The sequence below is a fragment of the Muscardinus avellanarius genome (assembly GCF_963383645.1).
Source record: "Muscardinus avellanarius genome assembly, chromosome: 1".
Classification (NCBI taxonomy): domain Eukaryota; kingdom Metazoa; phylum Chordata; class Mammalia; order Rodentia; family Gliridae; genus Muscardinus; species Muscardinus avellanarius.
This window is the reverse complement of record NC_137786.1, coordinates 220,771,847-220,789,046: the sequence shown is the minus strand read 5'-3', so window position 1 is coordinate 220,789,046 and position 17,200 is coordinate 220,771,847. Positions and strand designations below refer to the sequence as shown.

The following is a 17,200-nucleotide window of genomic DNA, read 5'->3' as shown; positions in this document are numbered from 1 at the left end:
AACCCAGGGACATTTGACCTCCAAGCTACACCCCCTGCCCTATTTTTTATTCTTTATTTTGAAACCGGGTCTCACTGAGTTGCAGAGGGCCTCACTAAGTAGCTGAGGCTGTCCGCGAACCGTGATCCTCCAGGTCTCAGCCTCCCGAATGCTGGGATTACAAGCGTGCGCCACCACGCCCGGCTATTTTTTTTTTTTTTTTTTTTTTTTGTGGTACAGGGGATGCAACCCAGGGGCTTTTGACCGCTGAGTTACACCCCCAGCCCTAGGTTTTAGTCTTTTTTGTAGGTCTGGGGATGGAACCCAGAGGCATTTGACCTCTGAGCTACATCCCCTGTCCTATTTTGTATTTTTTGAAACAGGGTCTCACTAAGTTGCAGAGGGCCTTACTAAGTAGCTGAGGCTGTCCTCGAACCGTGATCCTCCAGTTTCAGCCTCCCAAATGCTGGGATTACAAGCGTTTGCCACCACGCCCAGCTTCTTATTTTTGAAACAGAGTCTCACTGAATCGAGAAGGGCCTTGCTAAGTAGCTGAGGCTGTCCACGAACTGTGATCCTCCGGTCTCAGTCTCCGGCATGATTACAAGCATGCACCACCATGCCTGGCTTAAGAAACATGTTTTTGTTTTTTGTGGGTTTGAGGATGGAACCCAGGGGCATTCACCCCCGGAGTACACCCCCTCTCCTATTTTTTATTCTTTAATTTGAAACAAGGTCTCACTAAGTTGTGAAGGGCCTCACTAAGTAGCTGAAACTGTCTGTGAACCACGTTCCTTCAGTCTCAGCCTCCCAATACTGGATTACAAGCGTGCGCCACCACGCCTGCCTCAGAAACATGTTTTCGATGTGTCTCATGTAGATCTGTGTTTGGACCATCCTACTTGGTAATTTTTTTTTCATATTTTTGTGCTCCTAATTTTGAATATCAAAAAGTTTTTATAAAACTATATTTAATCGTCTTCTACAAAAGACCTCTTGAATCTTCGATCTTTCATTTTATAATCAATAGTAAAGTTAGACCTGGGCGTAGTGGTGCATGCTTGTAATCCCAGCATTCTGGAGGCTGAGATGGGAGGATCGCAGTTCGCGGACAGCCTCAGCTACTTAGTGAGGCCCTCCATAACTTAGTGAGACCCTGTTTCAAAATAAAGAATAAAAAAAGAAAAATAGGGCAGGGATTGTAGCTTGGAGGGAGAATGCCCCTGGGTTCCATCCCCAGACCCCCACACACAAAAAAGTACAAATAGTAAAGTTAGCATCTGGCTCTAGTTTACAGGACTGTGGCTAGCCTCCACTTTCAAAATGGAACAAACCGGGCGTGGTGGCGCACGCTTGTAATCCCAGCATTTGGGAGGCTGAGACTGGAGGATCGCGGTTCAGGGACAGCCACAGCTACTTAGGCCCTCTGCGACTCAGTGAGACCCGGTTTCAAAATAAAGAATAAAAATAGGGCAGGGGGTGTAGCTCAAAGGTAGAAGTCCCCTGGGTTTCATCCGCAGACCCACAAAAAAAAAGGGGGGGGACAAAATTATTATAGATCAGCCCCATGTACAGTTGTGTCAACTAGATTGAACCAGGTATGCAGTCTAGATTCCGGAGCTTGATGTTTTTTCAGTCCCCTAGAATGTTTTGAAATCTCGTTCTTTGGGAGGTGTTTGTATTGAGTGATTTATCTTTTCACTGATCATATTTTTCTGTTCTTTTTTTTTTTTTCTCATGTAGGGGTCTAATTCCTCGCCTACTGGGCGACATCATTTCTTTGTGGCTCTGTAACTCACTGGCCTACCTCGTCAATACGTATGCACTGGACAGTGGGGTAGGTTGTGACCTGGTTGAGATGTGTCATTGTGAGGTTTTGTTTTTGTGTTTCATTTGCCCAGCAGTGACTTTAGCTTTAAAGATGGAAGTTTGTATATGATAAACTAAACATTATGTAGCTCAAAATTATCAATTGAGTTTTCAAAGGCTAATGGAATTCTATATTATAGAGAAATGCACTTAAAACATCCCTATGGTATGACAGTTTGCCCAAGAGATCTATCCCATTATTCAGATCTCTAAGGAGATTGCTTCTACTTTTTTTTTTTTTTTTTAACAATACTGGGGATCAAATACAGGGGGCTTCTGAATTGGGCTTTCTAGAAACCTCACCCTGAGAGATTTTGAATCATCTTTTTTTAGGAATTGTTTCCCCTGTCAGCAATTGAGTGTTCTCTTTGTGTGTGTAACTTGGTGATATACGGAACATCACCAACAGGTATATGATTAAATTTATATTGTTCCAGACATAGTGGTGTACACCAATATTTGGGAGGCTGAAATAGGAGCATTGCAGGTTTGATGCCAGCCTTAGCAAGTAGTGAGACTTCCATTAACTTAATGAGACCCTGTTTCAAAAATTAGGCTGGGGGTGTAGCCCAGAGGTAGAAGGTCCCCTGGGTTCCATCCCTAGTACTAAAAAAAAAAAAGAGAGAGAGAGAGAGAGATTGATAAACTTCTTTTCATGTCTTAGAAAATTTATTCAAGCCGGGCGTGGTGGCGCACGCTTGTAATCCCTGCACTTGGGAGGCTGAGACAGGAGGATTGCATGGGTTCGAACAGCCTCAGCTACTTAGTGAGGCTTTCAGCAACTTAGTGAGACCCTGTTTCCAAATAAAATGTAAAAAAAAAAAAAGGTCTGGGAGTATAGCCCGGAGGTAGAAAGCCTCTGGGTTTCACTCCCAGTACCACCAAAAAAAAAAAAGAAAGAAAGAAAATTTATTCAAGAGACTTTTTTTTTTTAGAAACAGGGTCTCACTAAGTTGCTGAGGCTGGCTTTAAACCTGTGATCCTCCTGTCTCGGCCTCCCAAGTGCTGGGATTACAAGCGTGTGCCAACACGCCTGGCTCCTTTGTGTGTGTGTGTGTTATTAGGGATGGAACCCAGGGGCTTTCCTACCTCTGGACTATACTCCTAGACCTTTATTATGCTTTATTTGGAAACAGGGTCTCACTCAGTTGCTGAGAGCCTCATTCAGTAGCTAAGGCTGGCTTCAAACCTGCACCAGCCTCCCAAGTACTGGGATTACAATCATGCACCACCATGCCTGGCTTTTATTCTTTATTTTGAAATAGCATCTCACTAATTTGTGGAGGGTCTCACTAAGCTGAGGCTAGTCACAAACCTGCAGTCCTCCTGTCTCAGCCTTTCAAGTACTGGGATTACAAGTGTGTACTATCACGCTTGGCTCAGAATTAATTTTCAGATTGTCAGACTGCTAATTTAGAGATCGAATATGTGGATATACTTGTAGGCAATTAATATCAGCTTAATTTTCTTATTCATTCTAATACTCTTTTCCTGTTTTAGGTTTCTACCATGAATGAAATGAAAAGTTATTCCCAGGCAGTCACAGGAGTGAGTTTTTTTGTTTTTTGTTTAATCATCTTAATCTTTTAAAGATAGTTTTATTTTGTTTTTCTCTTAAATCTGATGTGTTTGCTGCTTTAAAAGCACCCGATATCTTGCTGGGAAACCTCCCTCAGGCATGCTAATGTTTGTCAAAGGTAAGAGTAATGCACTTGTTGCCTTTTAGCAGCAGTGATGACAGCTCTTGGTTTGGTGCTGTTCAGCTTTCAGAGGGAGAAATGAGTAGCCTCACACTGTGCTTCTCATGTCACCCTGGGGAACTTTATACCTTTAATCATTCAGTCATTACTGGGTCTTGCAATAATTGATGTGTGTTGTGTGTGTTGTATTGGGGATTGAATCCAGAGGCATTCTACCTTGGAGCTATACCCTCCAGCCAGATTTTATTTCCTATTTGGAAACAGGATCTTGCTAGGAATTAATAAGAGTCTCACTACTTGCTGAGACTGCCCTTGAACAACTTTGATCCTCCTTCCCAAATATTGAGGATTATAGACATAGGCCCCCACGACCACTTTATTTTTATTTATTTATTTTAGATGAAGTCTCCCTGGACTGTCAGGCTCAAATGATCCTCTTGCCTTAGCCTTTTGAGAGTAGCTGGGATGATAGCCACATACCACCACATCCAGCTTTTGGCCTTCAGTTTCCATTAGCTTTGATTTGTGTCAGTTATGTTTACTACTTCTCCTAAATTATGTAGTTTTATTTATTTATTTATTTATTTATTTATTTATTTATTTATTTATTTATTTATTTATTTATTTATGGGTCTGGGGATGGAACCCAGGGGCATTCGACTTCCGAGCTATACCCCCTGTCCTATTTTTTATTCTTTATTTTGAAACCGGGTCTCACTGAGTTGCAGAGAGCCTCACTAGTTCTTTTTTAAACTTTTTTTTTTCCTTCAGTACTAAGGATGGAACCTAAGGGCCTTCTATCTCTTGAGCTACATCTCTAGTCCTAGTTTTGTTTTGTTTGGTGGTACTGGGTGGAACCCAGAGGCTTTCTACCTCCGGGCTATACTCCCAGACCTATTTTATATTTTATTTGGAAACAGGGTCTCACTAAGTTGCTGAGAGCCTCACTAAGTAGCTGGGGTTGGCTTCGAACCCGTGCAATCCTCCTGTCTCAGCCTCCCAAGCGCGGGGATTACAAGTGTGCGCCACCACGCCTGGCTCTAGTCCTAGTTTTTATTCTTTAATTTGAAATAGGGTCTCACTAAATTGCAGAGGACTTGACTAAGTAGCTAAGGCTGATCATGAACCTGTAATCCTCCTGTCTCAGCCTCCCAAGTACTGGGATTACAAGTGTGCAGCATCATGCCTGGCTTGTAGTTCATTTTTACTTGAAGAGAAACTTTAGAATCATATGGCTTTTTGTTAAAATTTTGCATGTAATGATTTATTATGAGGAAGAAGCACTGCCAGGCTAAAAAATGTGTAGCTTGCTCTCTTCAGGGATACTGATAAAACTGATGTTGGAGTAGTTTACTATTATGGTACCAGGCCTTTAAGGGAGAGGAAGAGAAGAATTAGCAATAACATAATAACTTAGCTGTGTTTTTACCATTTTACAGTTTTTTGCCAGTATGTTGACCTATCCCTTTGTGCTTGTGTCTAATCTTATGGCTGTCAACAACTGTGGGTAAGTACTTTACGTTCCCTTTGTTCCAAGACCTGTGCATGCTAAGCAAGTGCTCTACTGAGCTAGATCCCCCAAACTCCATACTTTTCGGGAAAGAAAAGTACAATTGATCCTATTATTAGATTTCTATTTTTTTCCTTTACATGTCCCCATGCAGTAGTGTCAGTTTATAATCAGCTACTTCATATCTTTCTTTGGACTAAAGAAGAGCACAAATAATATTTCTCAAATATCCAATTTTTAAAATTAATATATGAGCTGGGCGTGGTGGCACATGCTTGTAATCCCAGCATTTGGGAGGCTGTGACAGGAAGATCACAGTTCAAAGACAGCCTCAGCTACTACTTAGTGAGGCCCTTTGCAACTCAGACCCTGTTTCAAAACAACGAATAAAAAAAAAATAGGGCTGGGGGTGTAACTCAGAGGTAGAATGCCCCTGGGTTCCATCCCCCGTACCGCAAAAAAAAAATAAAAAAAATAAAAATTAATATACACTTGCCAATAGTATAGAGTTCTGTCCTCTAAAGGGCATGATAGATATATATAAAGTAATTTTGGGGGGGAGGAGGCTGAGATAGGAGGATCCAGATTCGCAGACAGCCTCAGCTACTTACTGAGGCCCTTTGCAACTCAGTGAGACCCTGTTTTAAAATAAAGAATAAAAAATAGGGCTGGGAATGTAGCTTGGAGGTAGAATGCTCCTGGGTTCCATCCCCAGTATTACAAAAAAAAAAATATTTTGTGTGTATGTGTGTGCAGTGCTGGGGATTGAACCCAGAGCTGTTCTACTTCTGAGCTATACCCCCACTTTTATCTTATTTATTTTTATTTATTTTATTTTGTGTGTGTGTGTGGTACTGGAGGTTGAACCCAGAGGCATTCTACCTCCAAGCTACACCCCCAGCCCTTTTTTATTTATTTATTTTTTTTTGGTGGTACTCAGGGTGGAACTCAGGGGCCTTCTGCCTCCAGCCTACACTCCCAGACATATTTTATATTTTATTTGGAAACAGGGTCTCTTAAGCTAGCCTCGAACCAGTGCGATCCTCCTGTCTCAGCCTCCCAAGCGTGGGGATTACAAGCGTGCACAACCACACCCAGCCCCAGCCCTATATATATATTTTTTTAATTCTTTAATTTGAAACATGGTCTCACTAAGTTGTGGAGGGCCTCACTAAGTAGCTGAGGCTGACCACAAATCTGCAGTTCTCCTATTTCAGCCTTTGTCTCGAATGCTAGGATTACACCACGCCCGGCTCTTATTTTTATTTTTAACATGATGCAAAGTCGGGCATGTTGATACACGCTTGTAATCCCAGCATTTGGGAGGCTGAGACCAGAGGATCGCGGTTCGAGGACAGCCTCAGCTACTAGTTAGTGAGGCCCTTTGAAACTTAGTGAGACCCTGTTTCAAAATAAAGAATAAAAATAGGGCTGGGGGTGTAGCTTGGAGGTAGAATGCCCCTGGGTTCCACCCCCAGTGCCGGGGGTGGGGGATTAAAAAATAAAAAAGATAATGCAACCTTCGCCACGTTGCTGATGCTCTCGTTGAACCTGTGATCCTCCTTATCTCAGCCTCCCAAGTACTTATATCCCCAGACCTAATTTATTTTTTGTTTTGAAACCAGGTCTCTCTCAGTTATGGAGTCTCACTACATTGCCAAGGCTAATCTCAAACCTGCTTCCTTCCTATCTCAGCCTCCCAAGGCCTGCACCACCATGCTGAGCTGCCATATGGAGTTGTTTGTTTGTTATTGTTGTTGATATTATATGTGGTACTAAGGATTGAACCCAGAGCCATCTTCCTTTAAGCCACACCCCCAGCCCAGTTTTATCACTTATTTGGAAACAGTGTCTCACTAGGTTGATGAGAGTCTCACAGTTTGCTGAGGCTATCCTCGAACATTTGATCCTCCTGTCTCAGCCTCCCAGGTACTAGGTTTATAAGTGTGCTCCACCATGCCTGGCCTACATGGATGGAGTTTTGAGCAGAGTTTGACTATCGTGTTCCCTTCTATTTGAGTTTTAGAGCAACTGTCAGGTTTTAGTCAAGGGCAACTTGAAAGATTGGTTAAATGTATTTTGTTATTTCTTACACATTTTTTCAAGAGGAAGTGATTATGCATTATATCCAGTAGGAACACATAGCCAACTATATTTATATACAATGTCATATTTAGGTATTCTACCCCTAAGCCACACACTGGCCCAATTTTTTCTTCTTTTTTTTTTTTTTTTTTTTTTTTTTTTCCTTCAGTACTGGGGATCAAATACAGGGGCATTCTGCCTCTTAAGTTATACCCAGCCCTTTTTTTTTTTTTTTTTTTTTTAATGGTGGTACTGGGGTTCCTGGAAACCCTTCTATGTCCGGGCTACACTCCCAGACCTATTTTGTATTTTTTTTTTTTTTGAAAACAGGGTCTCTTAAGCCAGCATGGCTGACTTCAAACCTGTGCGATCCTCCTGTCTCTGTCTCCCAAGCGTGGGGATTACAAGTGTGCGCCACCATGCCCGGCTCCAGCTCTATTTTTTATTCTTTATTTTAAAACAAGGTCTCACTAAGTTGCAGAGGACCTCACTAAGTAGCTGAGGCTGTCTGGGTACCACAGTCCTCCTGTCTCAGCCTCTCAAGTACTGGGATTATAAATGTGCACCACCATGCCTGCATATTTTATTTTTATTTTGACACAGGGTCTTGCTAGGCTTCTGAAACTCTCACTATTTACTGAGGCTGTCCTCAAACCTGCAATCCTCCTGTCTCCACCTCCCAATTAAAGCCGATCATAGTGGTATGTGCTTGTATCCCAGTACTTGGGAGGCTCAGACAGGAGGATCATCGCAGTTTTGTGTCAAGCCTCAGCTACTTAGTGAGCGCCCCCCCCCTTTTTTTTTTTTTTTTTGCGGTACTGGGGATGGAACCCAGGGCCATTCTACCTCCAAGCTACACTCTCAACCCTAGTTTATTCTTTATTTTGAAACAGGGTCTCACTGAGTTGCAAAGGATCTCACTAAGTAGCCTAGGTTGTGACCCTGTTTTAAAATAAAGAGTAAAATACAGGGCTAAGGGCTGGGCATGGTGGCACACACTTATAATCCCAGTACTTGGGAGGCTGAAACAGGAGGATTTTGGTTTTCAGACAGCCTCGGTTACTTAATGAGGCCCTTTGCAACTCAGTGAGACCCTTGGTGGTGGCGCACACTTTTTGGTTTTTTGTTTTTTTTTTTTGTTGTTGTTGTTGTTTTTTTTTTTTTTTTGGTGGTACTAGGGTTTCTGGAAACCCTTCTACCTCCGGGCTACACTCCCAGACTTATTTTATATTTTTTTTTTATTTGGAAACAGGGTTTCTTAAGCCAGCGAGGCTGGCATCGAACCAGCAGGATCCTCCTCCTGTCTCCAGCTCCTTAGCGCAGGGATTACAAGCATGCGCCACTACTCCCAACTTTTTTTTTTTTTTTTTTTTTTTTTGGTTGTTTGTTGGTTTTTTTTTGTTTTTTTTTTTTTTCCAGTGGTACTGGGGATGGAACCCAGGGGCCTTCTACCTCCGGGCTATCCTCCCAGACCTATTTTATGTTTTATTTGGAAACAGGGTCTCTTAAGCCAGCTGAGGGTGGCTTTGAACCTGTGTGATCTTCCTGTCTTACCTCCCAAGTGCAGGGATTACAAGCGTGCGCCACCACGCCCGGCTTGGTAGTGCACCCAGCATTCGGGAGTCTGAGACCTGAGAAGAATCGTCGTACATGGACAGCCTCATCTTTTTTTTTTTTTTTTTTTGTGGTACTAGGGGTGAAACCCAGAGGCTTTTTACCTCTAGGCTACATTCCCACACCTATTTTATGTTTTATTTGGAAACAGGGTCTCACCAAGTTGCTGATAGCCTTACTAAGCAGCTGAGGCTAGCTTCGAAACTGTGCAATCCTTCTGTCTCAGCCTCCCGAGTGCGGGGGTTACAAGCGTGTGCTACCACGCCCAGCCCAGCCTCATCTATTTAGCGAGGCCTTTCACAACTCAGTGAGACCCTGACTCACAAATAAAAAGACAGAAAAATAGGGCGGGGAGTGTAGCTCGGAGGTCGAATGCCCCTGGGTTCTATCCCCAGTACCGCAAAAATAATAAATACAAATAAAAAATAAAGCCGGGCATGGTGGCGCATGCTTGTAGTCCTAGCATTAGGAGTCTTACACAGGAGGATCCAGGTTCAGGGACAGCCTCAGCTATTTAGTGAGGCCCTTTACAACTTAGTGAAACCCTGTTTCAAAATGAAGAATAAGAAATAGGGCTGGGGGTATAGCTTGAAGGTGGTATGCCCCTGGGTTCCATCTTCAGTACTGTAAAAAATTAATAAATAAAATGAGAAGAAAGAAAGAATAAAAAATAGGGCCAAGGGTGTATTCATTTGAGTCACCCCTCCATGCCTGGTATGGAGCTGTACCTATCCTCTGTATTTCTCTTTCTAATAAACTTCTTTAAATCTTCAAAAAAAAAATAGGGCTGAAGGTATAGCTTGGAGGTAGAATGCCCCTGGGTTTCATCTGTAGTACCACAAAAAAAAAAAAAAAAAAATAGGGCTGGGGATGTAGCTCAGAGGTAGAATGCCTCTGGATTCAATCCTCAGTACTGCAAAAAAGAAAAAAAAAAGTACTAGGATTACAGGTGTGCACCACCATACTTGGCTAATTCATTTTGTTAGAACTAAAACTACCTCTCAGGGAACCTTCTACATAGGAATAGTTTGTCAAAGATTTATCAAACTGTTGAAAGAATGTTTTATAACTATTAATATGAATAACTAGTCTTTGCTTCTGTGTTAGGCTTGCTGGTGGATCCCCTCCTTACTCCCCAATATATACTTCTTGGATAGATTGCTGGTGCATGCTACAAAAAGAGGTAAGTTTTACCACACTCTTTTATTTGTTTGTTTGCTAAACAATGTCTCTGGAGTCCTAGGTTAACTCTCAAAACTCATTCTAACTCATAATTAGTAAACTCTTTACAGTATTCTGTATATCAATCTGGCAGTATAGTAAAATGTGATACTTAGAAATCAGCAGGGAAAAAGAAGAAATAAGAATCTCTAAATATGAACAGGAAGCCATTGGAATGACCTCAGTTAAGTTACAAATAGAATCCAGGTAGATATTTATCCTAGTCATTTAAGTGATGGCATTGATTTTAGACTTTTTTTTTTTTCAAACTTTCTTTTGTCATCGAGAATTAAATCCATCGCCTCATTCATGCCAAACACATCCTCTACCACTGAGCTACAACTCCCAGCCTCTCAAACTTGATTGTTTTTTTAACTCCTCAGATCTCCTTGCATTCAAAGCTTTTCAGACAGTTTGGATGAAGAAACTAAATAAAAACTAAGAAATTACTTATGATAAGCCAGGCGTGGTGGCTCACGCTTATAATCCCAGGATTTGGGAAGCTGAGACAGGAGGATTGGAGGTTTCCAACCAGACTCAGCTACTTAGTGAGGCCTCATGCAATTTAGTGAGACACTGTTTCAAAATAAAGAATAAGAGCTGGGGTGGTGGTGGCAGCGCATGCACTGGGGAGGCTGAGACTGGAGGATCACGGTTCATTCATCACGGTTCATTCATCACAGTTTGCAGACAGCCTCAGCTACTTAGTGAGGCCCTCTGCAAATTAGTGAGACCCTGTTTCAAAATAAAAGAATAAAAACTGGGGCAGGGGGTGTACCTTAGAGTTCATATGCCCCTGGGTTCCATCCCCAAACCTGCAAAAAAAATAAATAAAAATAAAGAATGAGCTGGGCATAGTGGTGCACTCTTGTAATCCCAGCATTCCGGGATCATGGTTTGCGGACAGCCTCAGCTACTTAGGCCCTCTGCAACTTAGTGAGACTCTGTTTTAAATTAAATATTAAAAATATAGGGCAGGGGCTGGGCGTGGTAGCACACTCTTGTAATCCTATAATTCGGGAGGCTGAGACTGGAGGATTGGGGTTTGTGGAGAGCCTCAGCTACTTAGTGAGGCCTTCTGCAACTCTTTTAGGCCCTGTTTCAAAATAAAGAATAAAAAATAGGGCTGGGGGTATAGCTTGGAGGTTGAATGCTCCTGGATTCCATCCCAGACCCGCAAAAATATTTATTTTTGTGGTACTGGGGGTGGAACCCAGAGGGTTTCTACCTCCGGGCTATACTCCCAGACCTATTTTATATTTTATTTTTGAAACAAGGTCTCACTAAGTTGCTGAGAGCCTCACTAACTGGCTGAGGCTGGCTTCAAACCTGCGCGATCCTCCTGTCTCAGCCTCCCAAGCGCAGGGATTACAAGCGTGCGCCACCACGCCCGGCTAAAATAAATTTAAAAATAGGGCAGGGGTTGTAGCTCAGAAGTCATATGCCCCTGGTTCCATTCTCAGACATGCAAAAAAATAAAATAAAATAAAGAATAAGCCAGGCATGGTGGCACACACTTGTAATTCCCACACTTGGGAGGCTGAGACTAGAGGATCGCACAGGTTTAAAGCCAGCCTCAGCTACTTAGTTAGGATCTCAGCAACTTAGTGAGACCCTGTTTCCAAATAAAGCATAAAATAGGTCTGGGAGTGTAGCTTGGAGGTTAAAAAATTAAAAAAAAAAAAAGCCCCTAGGTTCCACCCTCAGTACCACAAAAAAAAAAAGAAAAAAGAAAAATAAAGAAAGAAAAATCGGGCTGGGGATATAGCTTAGAGGTAGAATGCCCCTGAGTTCTATCCCCAGAACCACAAAAATAATAATAATAATTATTATTATTATTATTATAAATAGGGCTGCGGGTGTAGCTCAGAGATAGAATGCCTCTGGGTTCCATCTCTAGTACCGCTAAAGAAGAGAAAGAAATTAAGTTTTTTTTTTTTTTTTTTTTTTTTTTTTTTTTGGTGGTACTGGGGGTGGAACCCAGGGGCTTTCTACCTCCAGGCTACACTCCCAGGCCTATTTTATATTCTATTTGGAAACAGGGTCTCACTAAGTAGCTGAGGCTGGCTTCGAACCTCTGCCATCCTCCTGTCTCAGCCTCCCAAGCATGGGGGTTACAAGCGTGCCCACCACGCCCGGCCACTTATGATAACTTTTTGACAGTAATGTTGACAGAGCTGGTTACTTCTAAAGTCTCGTTAGTGGATGGTTTTGTCCAGACTCCCAGTTTATGGTATTTTAACTGCTAGGAGGTGCATCTTACTTGGGAGGCTGAGACAAAAGGATCACAGAATCAAAGCCAACCTCAGCAAATTAGTGAGAACATGTTTCAGGAATTTTAAAAAATAAGAAGGGCTAGGGGTATAGCTCAGAGGTAGAATGTGATTCAGTCCTCGATACCACACACACACAAAAATAATGGATAAGATGGGCATGGTGGCGCATGCTTGTAATCCCAGCCTTTGGGAGGCTGAGACAGGAGGATCGCAGTTTGCAGACAGCCTCAGCTACTTAGTGAGACCCTTAGCAACTCAGTTGAGACCCTGTTTCAAAATAAAGAATAAAGCCAGGCATGGTGGCACACGCTTGTAATCCCAGTGCTTGGGAGGCTGAGACAGGGGGATCAAACAGGTTCGAGGCCAGCCTCAGCTACTTAGTGAGGCTCTTAGCAACTTAGACCCTGTTTCCAAATAGTGTAAATAAGGTATAGGTAGTATAGCCCGGAGGTAGAAAAGCCCCTGAGTTCCACCCACGTAGCACAAAAAAATAAAATAAAGAATAAAAAATAGGGCTGGTAGTATAGCTTAGAGGTAGAATGCTCCTGGTTTTCATTCCCAGTACTGCAAAAAAAAAAAAAAAAAGGATAGACTGTGGACTAAATTTATCATGAGGCACTTAAAATGGTTATCAGTTTAAAGCTGTTTTTGAAGTGGGAAGCACTTTTTAAAAGCTAGCAGAAGAAAATATATTAAAAAAAGCTCTTTGTTGCACTAGTCACACCCATGAGAAAAGCCATTGTTCACAGAGCCAGTTGCTGCTGAAAAGGCCCTAGTGTTGCTGAGGTTGGTCGGGCTCATTATGCATGCCCAGTATGCACTGTGAATCCAGGCTAGAACCCTTGAGTGATTTCTGTACACACCCACCAGGAACATTCTGGGTCTCATACAGAGGGGTTTTTTTTTGTTGTTGTTTTGTTTTTGTTTTTGTATTTTTTTTTTTGGGGGGGGTGGTACTGGGGTTCCTGGAAACCCTTCTACCTCCGGCTCTCCCAGACCCATTTTTATATTTTTTATTTGGAAACAGTGTCTCTTAAGCCTGCAAGGCTGGCTTCGAACCTGGGCCATCCTCCTGTCTCCGCCTCTCAAGTGCAGGGATTACAAGCATGCACCACCACGCCCGGCTCATTTTCTTTTGAAATAGGGTCTCACTTGGTTCCTGAGTCTCAGTTGGTAAGACTGACCTCAAACCTGTGATCCTTCTGTCTCAGCCTCCCAAGTAATGGGATTGTAGGTATCACTGCACCCGGCCTTTCCCTATTTTTTACTAGTCTCCTACTGTAAAAAGGAAGTAGGATAGAAAATTAGGGTCAGACACACCTTACTTTGGAAACAGTGGTCCATAGGTACTTAAGGTAACTGTACATTTGCTATATATCAGACTTTGTACTTAGAGCTTTCCATGGAATTCTCAAAATGAGGATAAAGGTGCTTTTTTTTAGTATTAGGGATGGAACCAGGTGCATTCTACCTCCAAGCTACATCCCAGCTATTTTTTATTCTTTATTTTGAAACCAGGTCTCACTGAGTTGGAGAGGGCCTCACTAAGTAGCTGAGGCTGTCCGCAAACCGCGATCCTCCAGTCTCAGCCTCCCGAATGCTGGGATTACAAGCGTGCGCCACCATGCCTGGCCTATTTATCTTTTTAATAAAGTGGTCAGATTTCAGCCAGGCGTGATGGCGCACGCTTGTAATCCCACTATTCAGGAAGCTGAGACCTGAGGATCGCAGTTCACAGACAGCCTCAGCTCTTTTGGCCCTCCGCAACTCAGGAAGACCCGGTTTCAAAATAAAGAATAGGGCAGGGGTGTAGCTTGGAGCTTGAATGCCCCTGGATTCCATCCCAGACCCGCAAAAAAAAAAAAAAAAAAATTTAACAATTAAAGAATGTTCTAAACCGGGCGTGGTGGCACACGCTTGTAATCCAGCATTCGGGAGGCTGAGACAGTAGGATCGCGGTTCGCGGACAGCCTCAGCTAATTAGTGAGGCCCTCTTCAACTCAGTGAGACCCAGTTTCAAAATAAAGAATAAAAAATAGGGCAAGGGGTGTAGCTCAGAGGTTGAATGCCCCTGGGTTCCATCCCCAGACCCACACACAAAAAAAATAAACAATAAAAAAATAATGTTCTATCTTGGCACCGTGGCACACAACCATAATCCCAGTATTTGGGAGCAGAGACAGGAGGATCCCAGGTTTGAGGCCAGCTTTAGCAACTCAGCAAGACCCTATTTCAAAATTAAAAATAAAAAGGGCTGGGCTTGGAAGTAGCCAGGTGTGATGGCACACACTTGTAATCCCAGTACTCAGAAGGCTGAGGCAGGAGGATGGAAAGTTGAAGGTTAGCCTCAGTAACTTATTGAGGCCCTCAGCAACTTAGCAAGATCTTGTTTCAAAATTAAAAAATAGGTTGGGGATGGTGGCACATGCCTGTAATCCCAATATTAGGGAGGCTGAGACAGGAGGATTGCAGGTGTGAGGATAGCTTCAGCATGAGATTCTCATTGACCAAGCAAGACCCTGTTTCCAAATAAGAAATAAAATCAGGCTATGGGTATAACTTGAAGGTAGAATGCCGCTGGGTTCAATTCTCAGTACAAAATAATAATCATAATAGAATTTAAAGCCCAGTGTGGTGGCGCATGCTTGTAATCCCCATGCTTGGGAGGTGGAGACAGGAGAATCACACAGGTTCGAAGCCAGCCTCAGCTACTTAGTGAGGCTCTCAGCAACTTAGTGAGACCCTGTTTCCAAATAAAATATATATATAAAAAAAGGTCTGTGAGTATAGCCCGGAGGTAGAACACCTCTGGGTTCCACCCCCAGTACCACCTAAATAAATAAATTAAATAAATAAATAAATAAATAAATATAAAAATAATGCCAGGCTTGGTGTCACAGGCTTGTAATCCCAGCATTTGGGAGGCTGAGACAGGAGGATCTGGGTTCACAGATAGCCTCAGCTACTTCGTGAAGCCCTTTGCAACTCAGTGAGACTCTGTTTCAAAAATAAAGAATAAAAAATAGGGCTAGGGGTGTACCTCAGAGGTACAGTGCCCCTGGGTTCCATTCCAATGTACCACAAAGAAAAAAGAATTAAAAAATTAAAAATAATAGCTTAGCGTGGTGGTGCACACTTGTAATACCAGCATTTGGGAGGCTGAGACAGGAGGATCCAGGTTCACAGCCAGCCTCAGCTACTTAGTGAGGCCCTTCACAACTTAGTGAGACCCTGTTTCAAAATAAAGAATAAAAAATCAGGCTGGAAGTGTAGTTTGGAGGTAGAATGCCCCTGGGTTCTATCACCAGTATTACTCCCCCCCCCCCAAAAAAAAAAAAAGAATAGGATTGAGGATGTAGTCCAGGGAAGTCAAACTTCGGTTCCATTAAAAAAAAAAATTTTAATAAAAATAAAAAGGGCTGTGGTGTAGCTTAGAAGTAGAATGCCCCTGGGTTTAATCTCCATTTCTAACCAAAAAAATAAAATGGAGTACTTTTCTAGCATGTGTGAGGGTGAGGCCTTGGGTTTGATCTCAATGTTGGAAAAATAAAAATAAATAAAATCACTTATTGTGTGTTTAGCATTGTTGTAAGTGCTTTACATATATTGGCTCTTTTTTTTTTTTTTTGAAGATTTAAAGAAGTTTATTAGAAAGATAGAAACACAGAAAATAGAAATACAGCCCCATGCCAGAGTGGCATGGAGGGGTGACTCGAATGAATATACCGTATATTGGCTCATTTGATAATCCAGCTAACAAGTGACAAAGCCCAAATTCAAACTAGGCATTCTAAAAATTCTTGACTTATTGATGAAGAGAAATTTAAATTAGTTAATTCTACAGTAGGTCGGGCGGGGGAGTTCAGCAGTAGAGTGCTTCCTGGCATGAGTAAGGCCTTGGATTTGGTTCCCAGCACTGGGGGTGGGGGGAGTCCCTATTCAAGTAATGGAGTGATGGTCATAGTTTTATTCTAGTCATGTTAGTTATGTGTCCTAGAGGCATGTTCATTTGAACCTTTGCTGAGTTGAATTTGATTTGCCTCATCTTTATGCAAGACTATATTGTTTTTTGTTTTTCTTCCAGGGAAATATGAGCCGAGGAAATAGCTTGTTTTTCCGGAAGGTCCCCTTTGGAAAGACGTATTGTTGTGACCTGAGAATGTTAATTTGAAGATGTGGGGCAGGGACAGTGACATTTCTATAGTCCCAGACACACAGAATTATGGGAGAGAATGCTGATTTCTATACAGTGTGGCGCGCTTTTTTAATAATCATTTAATCTTGGGAAAATGGAGGTGATTGGTGTCTGCCTTTTTTGTTCTTTTTCCTAGCACATCATTTACCACAGAGAGTCTCCCTTTAGTTATTCTGGAATGGGACGTTTTTGCTCCAGATTCTTGTTCTACATAAACAGAGGGAAAAACTTTTGTATTTTCCTAAAGGGACAAGCTGGTTGTCATGTGTTTTGTCTTTTTAAGGGTTTGTAAAATGAAGAGTAGAATCTCAGTAAGAAAGAAAGAGTTCTATAAGACCTAAGGTAATAAAAAGGCACACTAGTGGCAGGTTATGAATTACCTTTTCTTGCATAGACCCTAACATGCCAGCAGCATCCAGCAGAGTCCGCCTCCCATTACATGCTTCTAAGCACAGTTGACTAACCTTGTCTCTCATACTTCTGAAAAGGACAATACCGCTTAATTACCATAGAGCATCTCTACAGGAGGCATTCATACCGTCTATTATTCTAAAGGGAAAAAATTGTCAACAACAAAGAAAAAAGGACAATTATAGAGAATAAGCAAGAATGATGGCTCCCCCACACACATGCACCAAAGTTCTTGTTTTCACGTAAAATACGCAAAGCAAATACTGCAGCTCCTCTGCCTGCTCCTCTAAGCACTAAGTTTCGGCCAGTTCCTAAATCGGTTCTCACTGTGTACAAGCCT

At 42.3% G+C, this 17,200-nt stretch overlaps 1 protein-coding gene across 2 annotated transcripts in view; it reads left to right on the top strand.

The window, feature by feature from the left end:
- Window positions 1-16,425, top strand: part of MTCH2 (mitochondrial carrier 2) — a gene marked incomplete at both ends in the record, with an annotated part of 40,767 nt that extends 24,342 nt beyond the window's left edge. For both annotated transcript variants that reach the window (XM_080712104.1, XM_080712103.1), the window contains 5 exons: window positions 1,723-1,816; window positions 3,349-3,396; window positions 4,988-5,055; window positions 9,865-9,940; window positions 16,339-16,425. In XM_080712104.1, coding sequence (XP_080568230.1) covers window positions 1,723-1,816; window positions 3,349-3,396; window positions 4,988-5,055; window positions 9,865-9,940; window positions 16,339-16,425 — 373 coding nt within the window. The remainder of the gene's footprint in view (window positions 1-1,722; window positions 1,817-3,348; window positions 3,397-4,987; window positions 5,056-9,864; window positions 9,941-16,338) is intronic.
- Between the last annotated feature and the right edge of the window lie 775 nt (window positions 16,426-17,200).